The sequence below is a fragment of the Alexandromys fortis genome, unplaced genomic scaffold, assembly GCF_014885135.2.
Source record: "Alexandromys fortis isolate MF-2015 unplaced genomic scaffold, M_Fortis_MF-2015_v1.1 scaffold_265, whole genome shotgun sequence".
NCBI lineage: Eukaryota > Metazoa > Chordata > Mammalia > Rodentia > Cricetidae > Alexandromys > Alexandromys fortis.
The window spans coordinates 17,222-30,091 of NW_026068166.1; the positions used below are offsets into that span (position 1 = coordinate 17,222).

Sequence of the window (12,870 nt, forward strand, 5' to 3'; positions counted from 1 at the left end):
TTGGCTTGACTTCCTTTTTTGCCCAGTTTTATTTAAGTTGGGGTATTATTTAGTGAATCTTATTTTTATGTTAAATTCTGATTTCTTGTCTTTTTTTTTTTTTCATTTCACTGTTTGTGTTGGGTTCTCACAGTCTCCCTTAAGGTATTTAATTATAGCCTCTTCAAGTTTTTTGAACATATGCATACTTCCTATTTTGAAATCCTTGTCTCGTGCTTCAGTTATATTGAGCTTCTCAGGGCCTACTGTTGCAGGGTTAGTGCATTATAGACGAAGCATATTGTCTCAGCTGTTCATGTGTGTGCTTTTGTGCTGATGTCTAATCATCTGTGGTTGGGATAATTGAGGTAATTCTAGGTGCTGATGTCTGCTTTTGTTGTTGTTGACTATTGCTCTCCCGGTTTTCATTGATCATTCTAGATTTGAGGAACATGGATGGCTGTGGGTTACCTGGTAGAGAGTGCTTCTGTAGGGAAATGCATGGCATGAGAGGAATAGAGGTTTACTAACTTAAAAAACAAGACTTAGAATGTCTGTGAGAAACAGTGAAGGGGATCCTGTCCTCACCAAGTGGGAGGGTCTCTAGGGATTTAGACGTGCAGTAGAAGGAGGGGCTGTTGAAAGTAGATTTCACTAAAGTAAAGAGCATGTCTAAGGAGACAGGGCTGAAAATGCTAGGAGGACTTGGCTTTGTACAAAGAGTTGTAGTCTCTAACGAGTTGACTTGATGTGGCAGAAAACACAGCTTCATGAATACTGCTAAAATATTGAGCGTAAGACTGTAGATATCATAATGAGGACAGGAAGGAGAATGAAAATTGCCTATCTGAGTTCTAGCTCCGTATGGCCATTGAGTATCTGTGATAGGAGGTATTTCTAGGTGTTGGTGGGTGACGTAATGGAGCTGGGATAGACTAGAAGGGAGGCCTGAAACAGACTGTTTGAAGAGTAATGCTGGTTGAGTACAAAGTTTTGGCAGAGTCCCCATGAAGTTGAGGTGGGGTGGCAGGAGGGACTTCTGTAAGCAGCTTGGTGCTTAAATGACCTTAATTAGAGTTTTGAAACAATAGGAATTGCAGTCACAAGTTTCTTTCCTGTCTGGTCCCGCAGGTGTTCAGTCCCAACAAAACACATAAACTGTTTGGCCTATTAGTTCAGGCTTATTATTAACTATCACTTACAATTTAATTAAACCCATAATTCTTGTCTATGTTAGCTATGTGGCTTGGTACCTTTTTTGTAAATATTTTTCTTTTTTCGTCAAGACAGTGTTTCTCTGTTGCAAATATTTTTTTATTGATTTTATTGTGCTATACATTTTTCTCTGCTCCCATCCCTTCCTCTCCCCTCCCCTTCTACCAACTCCCATGGTCACCATGCTCCCAATTTACTCAGGAGATCTTGTCATTTTCTACTTCCCAAGTAGATTAGATCCATGTATGTCTCTCTTAAAGTACTCATTGTTGTCTAGGTTCTCTGGGATTGTGAATTGTAGGCTGGTATTCTTTGCTTTATGTCTAAAAGCCACTTGAGTGAGTACATATGATATTTGTCTTTCTGTGTCTAGGTTACCACAGTCAATATGATATTTTCTAGATCCACCCATTTGCCTGCAAATTTAAGACTTGGTATCTTTTATGAATGATGCATTCTCATCTTGCTTCCACTGCATCTGTCTGGTGACAGCGTCTTTGCCTTTCCTCTTCCCAGAATTCTCCTAGTCTGGATACTCTGCCTGTAATTCCTGCCTGGTGACTGACCAATCAACATTTTATTAAACAAATATGAGTGACAAATCTTTACAGTGTACAAAAGCATTATCCCACAGCAAGAAATGTTGAAACTCATAAACCTAATGAGATAGTTTAATTTTGATACAAATGTGTTTTAAAATTGAATATTTGTTCCCAAGCAATTTTTATAATTTTGAAATGTTTTAAAAGTCATACAACTACTTTTTAAACTTGTCATAAGGAAGGTGCTAATATTCCTAAACAATTGTCTAATATTTTTTGTAATCAATATACAAAATTAATTTTAAAGGGAAAATTAAGTTCTTGTTTTAATTCATATTTTCTATTTTACATTAGTTACTATGTCTGATCATTGCAACTAAAATCTGTAAATTCAAGGCACTATAAAATATTGCATTTGTCAGCATAAACAAAAGTATATATGGTAAGCATACAATGACTTCTATAAACCATTTGTTTACTTTCATCCATATTTTCTAATTCTAGGCGATTTGAGAGATCAGTTGAAAAATGGAGACACTTTCATTATGATATGAAGGTATTTAATCAATGGCTGAATGAAGTTGAACAGTTTTTCAGAAAGACACAAAGTCCTGAAAATTGGGAACACGCTAAATACAAATGGTATCTTAAGGTAAGACTTTTGAGATTTTTTTTTTACCATATTGTCTTTCTTTTGCGGCAGTATTTTAAATATTTAGCTACAGTAAGATCACCTGGAAGAATCAATGGAATATGTAGCTCCTGATGTTTGTGATGTTCTGCGAACACACTATAAAAATCAACATAACAATATGGCTAAAGTTGTGATCTGAATGGCTTCTGAAGGACAAGAGCATCTGCTTAGGCACAATGTTCTGTGAAATATAGTTGCATCTGTGATGCAGGAAAACATCTTACAGCAGAGTATAGTATAGTGTGGCTTGTTGTCTCTCTTTCTTTCTGTCTGTGTGTATGTTTGTATTTATTGATCTAATGTTGGAATCTGTTCAGAATGAGAAGTTGTGGTATACTTAGTAGTGATGTAGTTACTGCAAATATCCATCATGATAAAATTATAAATGTATTTCCCTCAAGACAGTTTGTGGGGATGTAGCAATATTTCCATATATCCTATTGACAAAATGCGTTCTGAGACAGAGCAGAGGCCAAGACAATGTTGAATTAATTGTTAGTACTTATTGACTTTTTCTGGTTTATGTTAGTGGAAATACAGCATATGGATTATAACTAGGGAATCATTTAATTTCAATGTGTTGTTTCTTTTAATGAGTTGATAAAAATAAATTAGGTTGTGGGGAATATAATTTAGTTGGTACAATATATAGATTAAGTCTAAGAAATGTGGTTTATTATGCCAAGTCTAAATTTTTGTTGGGTTGTTGTTCATTATTAATGCTGCAATTTTCAATCAGATGAGTTTGAATTGTGGCCAACTTATAATGTTCAAAAATACTGATTGAGACAGGTAAAGTCAAAGAAAATGACAGTTTGTAGCAAGCTTTCTTGGACCTAAAGCCCCCAAATCATGACACGGAACCGTATTATTAATTATGAATGCTTGACCTTAACTTAGGCTTGTTTAGCTAGTTCATTTAACTTAATTTTACCTACTTTGATTAATCTATGTGCTGCCCCAAGGCTCGTTTTCCTCATATATGTATTACCATCCTGCTTTCCTGCTTCCTTCATGTCTGTCTGTCTGGTCCCAGGATGGCTGCTGACTCCAGACTGACTGGCTGACTCCCCGTTTCTCTGTGCTGCCAGCCCCACCTATTCCTCCTCTGCCTAGTTATTGGTTATTCAGCATTTGAGTAGGCCTATCAGGTAGCTTGGTCTGGCAAGGAAAAGCAGAAAACATCTTTACATAACTAAACAATTATTCGGCAACTCAAACCTACTCAGCACAATTTTGCCTAGTTAAACAAATATTCTATCCCACAGCAGTAGTTCATCAAACAATTTGAACATTTTCAAAGTTTAGATTCAGTATGATCTTAGACTTTGCAATTCTTTATTTGTAAGTGTTTTCCTAGTTAATATCTTATATTCAGAAATTGAGGCTTCAAGCACCTATAAGATAGGCAAGGTAAAGAAAGAAAACCAATTCTTTTAGAGTCTTCTATAGTTATATTTGTATAAAATTTCTTCTTACATCAATGTTAATATAAATTAGATGAGCTTCACTAGTTTATGATCTGCTAGTCTATAGAAGATACATTCTGAACAGGACCAACGTGAATGTTGAGCTAAGGAAGCACAATGCAATCTCTACCTGAAAGACTGTATACATATGTATATATAACATTATATATAGTATGTGATTATTAGATATAATATATAATAGTCATATAATATGTTCTTGAATGGATATGTAAATTTCTAGAGATAGTTGGCAAAGGATACATAATTTTTATACTTAGAATATTACACAACAAATATAATTATTTATTATAAATTTCAAATGCATCAATTATGATGAAAATCAAGCAATAAAGAAATAAAAGTATTCCTCTATTATGCTTCTCAGAAGTTGGGTAATATTAAAATAGAACCTAGGGCCTTGTTCATGCTAGATACAACCTTTACTACAATTAGCAGACTCCCTCCACAGTATAAACCTGACACTTTTTTAAATGTTTAGTTCATTAATGAGCTCACAGTGAGAATGAGTTACCATGAAAAAGTGCATTAACAAGCATATTTTTGGTCAAGCAATTAATTTATGTGTTGAGGCTGTATATATTCTTATTTGTTCTATTGACTGTTTTTATATTAATGAAATCATAATTTTCATTAAAACTTTAATGTTTCACCCTTGATTTTTTAAGTAAGGAACCACCAAATGCTTATGTATCATCTCAATTAAAGTGGCCATATTAATCATTAATACTATATTCAATTTCTTGATGGTGCTTGCTTGTCCATAATTATCTTTTATATAATTTATACTATGAAATTTAATGACATTTATGATGTCTAATCTTTGACTAATCCTCATTATGTGTATTTTAATGTCATATATATTTTTATTGAAGTTTCTTAGATGTGAAATTTGGGTGATTTACTCCTACCCTGGGTCTACTTAATTTGTCCTACAATGCCTTAATGATATAAAATACAAATATATTAACTCTTAGTTTCCTTTATGAACTCAAAAGACTTTATATATTTTGGTTACATTTAGTAAATATATTTTATCCTCAATATGAATGCTGTTTTAACATACTTTTTAGTATCTGGTAAGTTTTAACTTTTGTTAGGTGTTGGCAAATTAAATTGCTAAATGTTAAATAATTTGTCATTCAGATAAATTTTATTATGCTATCTTGTGGGATCCAGTTAACCTAGTTCAAAACAGCTTTAATTTTTTAGATTTTATTTGATACGTTATTATTTGCAATTAGCTAGCTAATTTTGTTCCACTACTGTGGCAAAGTCATTTGTTTATTCAATGTCACTTGAGCGACGATATTTTCCCATGGTGGCTATTGTGAAATACCACAACCAAAATTTAGTTTCTTTCCCTAGTCTTGTATAGTTTTCTCACATCTGCAAGCTGTTAAAAACTACCTGAAAACCGGAACATGCTTTCTGCAGATCTTCAAAGTTCTTCGTTTCCATTCCGTTCTCGTTTCTAGTATTCTGTCTTCGAATATCTAGGTTTGCCCCATTGGATTTTCTGCTCCATCTCCTTAAATTCAATCACCCGGTGTCTTGAACATTTCCTCATTTTTTTTCTATAGTATTGAAATCTGTCTAGATAGGAAGGTGGCCAAATTTAGTACTCAGTTTTGTGACTTTCGCCATTCACTCTCTAGTCATAGTCCTTTGTCCTGTGTTCAATGTCTTCAAAATTGTTCTTTCATACATGTTACTTACGTTTATGTTAAAATATGATGCCAAATCTTCTCCATTTTTAAATTTCCATAAATATATGAATATTTTAATATGTTTGTATGTATTTTACTAATACAGTCATGCAAGTCCATCATAATATTACAGATCTGGAAAAGTCTCCATTTCCTGACAGTGTAATTCATTTATTACAATTGGTGAATTTTTATAAGCATATTTCCTACTCAGAGAATAGATACAGATATGTTATGATATCACAAGTCCTATAAAATTTAGCCTTCTTTTTGTCTTCATTAACTATGAAATCTACCTACACATGGTTGTATACATACACATTAAGACGCTGAATAAGTTTACATTCTGAGACAGGTTTTATTAAAGATGTTTAATTAAGACATGTCTGGCTGTTTCAGCATAAAGAATCTTGAAGTAAACATCTGATTTCTTTCCTTGGCTATGTCCACACTTTCTTAAACTAGGAAATAGAAATGACATTTATAGAAGAATGACATTTCTCACAATGTAATTCTACATTTATTATAAGACCTCATTATGACTTATTATTCTTAATGAGTGAATAGCTCATAACGATATATGTTAAAACTCTCACTGAATTATTCATCTCAAACATCTGAAACATAGTATAAGCTAACTGGAAATGCTACTAAACATTATTTCCTTGAAGTATGAGAATCTCTAAAGTATAGCAATTGAGTAAGAATTGAGAAAATATTCCCAGTCATACGGGCTTCTCCTCCTGAGATGGCTGATACGTCTGTCTTCTGAGTTTTTAAGAACCAAGAAGAAACGCTAGTGAGAGTGTTCAAATAAAATTGAATATTATGGAGTAAAGTTAGGAAAATAATGGTAGTTCCCATGCTGGAAGCACACACTGATATGCCATCAATTACCTCAGTGAAAAACATGGATGTGGAAAACATAAAGTTCCCTATCATTAAAAGTTAGCCTGCTTTCAGCTAGACTTGAAAAAAAATAATTTTTTAAAACATAAGCTGTTGTTGAATGTTACTGAATCCTTACAGTTGCCAGTAGAAACAATAAAAAAAAAAAATCACCATTGGGTTAAACATTTGCAAGCGTCGAATATCCTTCCTTTTAATGGAAAAGCAGCCTGTTTGCTTTTATGGGCTAATGCTGCTTAGTGAACTCTATTAAAAATTAGCAACACCTTCTAAATAATATTGTCATGAATATGTGTGAAGGTTTGAAAGTTAAAAAAATCCATTTTAATTCAGCCTTAAGAAGTAAGCAACAATGGGATTATTTACATACATTTTGGAGTTTAAATCAACAAATACAAAATTAAGGAAACAGGTGAAATTGAAATGTGTTATATTTATATGAGTTTGTAACTCTTTCTAAGGTGTTTCCATATTAAGTTTCAGGTATAATCTACAATGCAATGTTTTATTACTTAATAATTTCAATTATATTGACATGTGGCAGTTTATGTATGTTGCCATAAATAAATTGAATTAAAACTGTTTACTTTGTTAAATAATGAATTTCAATCATTTTAATAGGACAAGAATTACACCAAAATTGATTAAATGCGGGACATTTCAATATATCTATCATTCTACCATTAACTCTCAAACATATACAGATATAGGATAGGATTCTAGTCTGCTGTATCTAATAAACCACAGTGTATGGGCGAAGCTGTAGGTGTGCCAATGTTTTGTACTTGGAAGGAAAAGGCAGAGAGAAGATTGCATCCGTGTTAAGGACCAGCTAAGCTGCTCTTCGTTTCCCCTTACATTGCCTATCGGTGATTGAGGGAAGCACTTTGTAAAGGACCTACTTTTGATGACTTAAGATTCAAAGAACACAAAGGAATTGAAGGGAATCCTTCCCAAAACTTTGAGACAAGTGGGTCCGTGAAAATGCTTTCTTCTACTTAATGGAGATGCCCTAGAGTTCTCAGTCGTATTCTACTTTCTCCACTTGCAGCAAGAAAGCCCTCTTACAGCAGAGGCTGCTATTGAAAAGCCACTGGCTTGTCTTGACCTGATTGTTGAATTGTATAGGTCAGTGATGACCACATCTACTGCAGAGAATGTGATTTCTATTTAGAATGGGTTTTAATATTTAATAAGACATGTACTCTCTTAAAGAACTCTATATGAGGTAACTGGCAATCTATTAATACAGGTTGATTCAAACACCCTCTTCTTTTAAAAGACATATGGTGTAAAAGACTAAATTGGATACAAGTATGCTTTGTATATAGTCAGCTTTACAGTGCTGTTTTTACCAGCTGGCTGGTGAATTTGACGGCTTCTTAACAGCCTTGCTGCTGATAGAAACTTTGATGGAAAAATCACTTGAGTAAATATTCCTGCCATCTGTTGCCCTTCGTTGGGACCCCAGTGTTAAGAATAATTCATACCATTGCTTGCCCTTTATTTTTCCTTAGCAGTAATAAAATTTCGTAGGATTTCATTTTGTAGTCACAAAATCTATCCTGTTTTCTGTAGCTAGGGGATGTATACTAACATAAGGAAATCTACAAGAAAATTTCCAACTCGGGGTATTTGTCTCTAGTTACTTCCAATGCATAAAGAAGGGGATACATTACAAAAATGAGTCTTTCGGTAGATTAGCTAGTAGTGCAGTGGGAATTCAGTGTCTTAATATAGTTAAACAGTTAGGTACTTCATTTTTTTTCATTCTCTCATAAAATATATTGTGGCTGCCATTCCCCCTCCCTCCACTCCTCCCAATCCCCACACATCTGTCTCTGCCAGAACTACTCCTCCATTCCCTTTCAGAAAAGAGGAGCAGGCCTCCCAGGCATGTCAAGTGGACACCAACGTAACAAGTGACAATAAGACTGGGTACCAGCCTTCATTCTTATGTAAATATTGTTAGGTTTTTATCTCTGCGTAGGAAATCTTCTACTACTGCTTGGCTCCCATGCATTTTTTTTTCAGAAGTAATAAATAACACATATTGGGAATTTGGCACAGTGTAGAAATCCAGACGGGCTTTAAATCGTAGGTCTCTCATAAATAAGTGGATTAAAATAATTGGATAATGTCAGCAGCTTGTTTTTAGTGTTATATCCAGCACGGCACCTTTCAGATGACAAATCGTTATACAGTATCATAAAGAAGCAAGAACAACCATTGTAACTAACCATGATAACCAAAGCAGTCAAAAACTACTTAAGATGCAGGGAAACCCAGCTTTCCCCCAAGGGATTCCCTTTCTTCACTTAGGAAATTATCAAGAGTAAAAGAAAAATGTGGAGCATAGTAATTACATATCTCAAATTGTAAGCTGCTCACAAAAATATAGAGGCAAAGAGAAAGAGAAATTGATATTTAATGAAAACAGATAATTTCCATGTACACAATTTTCACTAAATAGCAATGCTTTTGCAAAGAAGATATTCCAGTAGTTTCCTCTTGCGCACCTCCTTACACATTGATATCCCTTCTAATGCTTATTTCTGACTTCACTATTAATATTCCCCACTTTTGTGAACCCCAACAGATACCCGTTACTCAGCCTCCGTGTCCCAAACTCACCTCTATGCCTCTGAGTATTTCTTTTGTGCATATTCCTCTTTTAATTAATATGACTATCAAACATACATTTTGTTAAAGCTATATATTTTAAAGAGAAACTAGTCACCTGTATGCACAATCAGACATAAAGAAACATACACAACAATATTGCTTTTTCTCTACGTTGGCCTCTTTACATTCTTAATAATAGTACTACTTCACAGTATTATGAGATATGTTTACATGCATGCTATGTGTACTTTCCCATTAGAATGGAAATTTTATTTTTTTTCTTCACCAATATGCCTCGGTACATAAAACAAACTTACTTAAACCTCCAATACATAATATTCTTTGAATGTGCAAATGCTCTGGGGAATAATGCTTTCAATGCATATTTTCCTTTAGGCAAAGGATCCTTTGTTGCTTTTTTTTTTCTGCCATTCTTACCCTATTCATATCCCAAACCCAGATATCTCATATTACAGTGCTCTAACCACTTCTACACCCATGGAACTGTCATATAATCTGATAATACAACAATGTGGTGGTCCCATTATATTACTCATTAAAACATGCTTTAGGTTTTTTTTTTTTTCTGCATTGTTTTGTTTGAGAGGACAGGGGATGTCTCATGTCACAGTATGTAGGGGAATTCATAGGACAGCTTACAGGAATTGGTTCTCTCCTTTTATCAGAGTATAGTTGGTCTTTCTTTGGACTGCAAATTCCCAAATGACACAGATAATTCTTATTAATTATGAAAGGCTTGGGCTAGCATAGGCTTGTTCACAACTATCTCTTGTAACTGAAATTAACCCACTTTTATTAATCTAGGTTCTGCCACATTGCTTGTTACATCTCCTCCATACTGTTTGTCCAAGGCTCTCCACATCTCACTGGCTTAATCTGCCAACCTCAGATTCTATTTATTTATTTATTTATTTATTTATTAAAGATTTCTGTCTTTTCCCTGCCACCGCCTCCCATTTCCCTCCCCCTCCCCCAATCAAGTCCCCTCCCTAGTCAGCCCAAAGAGCAATCAGGGTTCCCTGCCCTGTGGGAAGTCCAAGGACCACCCACCTCCATCCAGGTCTAGTAAGGTGAGCATCCAAACTGCCTAGGCTCCCACAAAGCCAGTACGTGCAGTAGGCTCAAAAACCCATTGCCATTGTTCTTGAGTTCTCAGTAGTCCTCATTGTCCGCTATGTTCACCGAGTCCGGTTTTATCCCAGGCTTTTTCAGACCCAGGCCAGCTGGCCTTGGTGAGTTCCCGATAGAACATCCTCATTGTCTCAGTGTGTGGGTGCACCCCTCGCGGTCCTGAGTTCCTTGCTCGTGCTCTCTCTCCTTCTGATCCTGATTTGGACCTTGAGATTTCAGTCCGGTGCTCCAATGTGGGTCTCTGTCTCCTTTCATCGCCTGATGAAGGTTAATATTCAGGAGGATGCCTATATATTTTTCTTTGGGTTCTCCTTCTTATGTATCTTCTCTAGGATCACTAATTATAGGCTCAATGTCCTTTATTTATGGATAGAACCCAAATATGAGTGAGTACATCCCATGTTCTTCTTTTTGGGTCTGGCTTACCTCACTCAGGATAGTGTTTTCTATTTCCATCCATTTGCATGCAAAATTCGAGAAGTCATTGTTTTTTTACTGCTGAGTAGTACTCTAATATGTATATATTCCATACTTTCTTCATCCATTCTTCCATTGAAGGGCATCTAGGTTGTTTCCAGGTTCTGGTTATTACAAACAATGCTGCTATAAACATAGTAGAGCATATACTTTTGTTGTATGATAAGGCATCTCTTGGGTATATTCCCAAGAGTGGTATTGCTGGGTCCAAGGGTAGGTTGATCCCAAATTTACTGAGAAACCACCACACTGCTTTCCAGAGTGGTTGCACAAGTTTGCATTCCCACCAGCAATGGATGAGCATACCTCTTTCTCCACAACCTCTCCAGCAAAGGCTATCATTGGTGTTTTTTATTTTAGTCAACCTCAGATTCTTTCTAAGTTCCTCTCCATGGAAGTCACGTCCCTTCTCTCCTGACTAGTTATTGGCTATCCAGCTCTTTAGTAAACTAATCTGAAGACACCTTAGGCAGGTGAAACAAAACATACACACATTTTTTTATACAGTGTAAAAAAATATCCCAAGGCCAGTTGGTTCCCAGAGATCTAACTCAAATCTTGAGGCTGGCTGATAAATTATTTTAAACACTGAGCAATTTTGCTAGCCCTGAAACACACTGTGAGCTCCTTAATTGAACATAAATTTTAATTAGGTCTACCCTGAACAAATCAGACACACTTGCTACTAGGAGCAAAGAGATAGGCTAAGAGGCTGTTTTCCTTTAAAGAACTCCCAGTCTCAGTATTTCAGGATAGTGATGCTAATATGCAGGGCTGTACAGTATCTCTTTCCTCTCCCCTCTAGTCCCAGTCCTTTCCCTTAACTTCCTCTCTTCCCCAGCCCCATACATTACTCATTTCAAAAACATTCAGGCCTCCCAGGAATATCAGCCCCCTATGATATATCAAGTTGCGGTAAGACTAGGCACCTCCTTTCCTATTAAGGCTGGACAGGACAATCCAGTAGGAGGAAAGGGTCCCCAAAACGGGTAAAAGAGTCAGAGACAGCCCCTGTGTCCATTTTTAGGAGTCCCACAAGAAGACCATGCTACACAACTATAACATATGTGCAGAGGAAGTAGATCATTCCCATGCCAGTTCTCTGTTTGGCAGTTCACTGTGAGCTGCTATGAGTCCAGACTAGCTGATTCTATGAATTTTCTGTGATGAACTTGGCTCCTCTGTCCCTCAAAACCCTTCCTAACCCTCTTCCACACGATTTCCTGAGCTCTGACTAATGATTGACTCTGGGTCTTTCCATCTGTTTCTGTTTGCTGCTGGATAAAGCCTTGCTGATGGCAATTGGGCTAGGTAATGGTCTATGAGTAAAGCAGATTATCATTAGGAATCATTTCACTGGTGATTTTCTTTGCTAGTTATATTTGGTTCTCTCCCAGGTTTCTGGCTGTCCAGCCTCTGGGTCCAGACCCTCCAGTGAGTGTTGGGGGTGGGTTCCTGGCAGTATCTGGTCTCACGGCTCTTAATTTTTCTTGATATTCCAGCAGCACACCTGTGAAATTGCTCATCTCACTTGGGAAAACATTCTTTGGGGAATTATAAGATAAGCAATATAAGTAATATGAAAACAGCCGAAAGTTAGCACAATCTACGAACAAAATACACAGAGAAAGAAAATGTTCTAATATAGGTGTAAATTTTGAAAAATCATAAAACTGTCAGTTTTAATACATGAAGCCTATTAATGGTTGAGCATCAAGTTTAATAGCAAATATCTATAATAATAATAATGGTAAGTATTTCTACTGGATAACTAATTTTTAGGGGTCAGAAACATGAATTGTAAACAAACACAATAGGAAACAAAATTTAAAACCCCTGTTTAACCTTGACAGGCTATAATGGACAGAATTGTATTAGCACCTAACTCATATTAATGCCCTTGGTAAAAATTAATAGAGGAAAGTTTCAAGGACATGAGTAATGAAAACTAGTGGGCATATCTGATGCAGGCACATTTCTAATTAGTGACATATTTCTCTGTAGGTTTTGTGGTCTCATAATCAGTTTGTCAGAAAATGGTTTTATTTTATGAATTTACAGTTCGTATTGCTTTAGTTCTC

The 12,870-nt window shown here is 35.6% G+C and overlaps 1 protein-coding gene across 3 annotated transcripts in view; it reads left to right on the top strand.

Moving 5' to 3' along the window:
* The first annotated feature begins 2,245 nt into the window (after nt 1–2,245).
* The window catches only part of Dmd (dystrophin), a 1,091,134-nt gene continuing 1,080,509 nt past the window's right edge, over nt 2,246–12,870 (top strand). For all 3 annotated transcript variants that reach the window (XM_050128228.1, XM_050128226.1, XM_050128227.1), the window contains exon 1: nt 2,246–2,388. In XM_050128228.1, the coding sequence (XP_049984185.1) occupies nt 2,287–2,388 (102 nt within the window). In that variant the 5' untranslated portion in view covers nt 2,246–2,286. The remainder of the gene's footprint in view (nt 2,389–12,870) is intronic.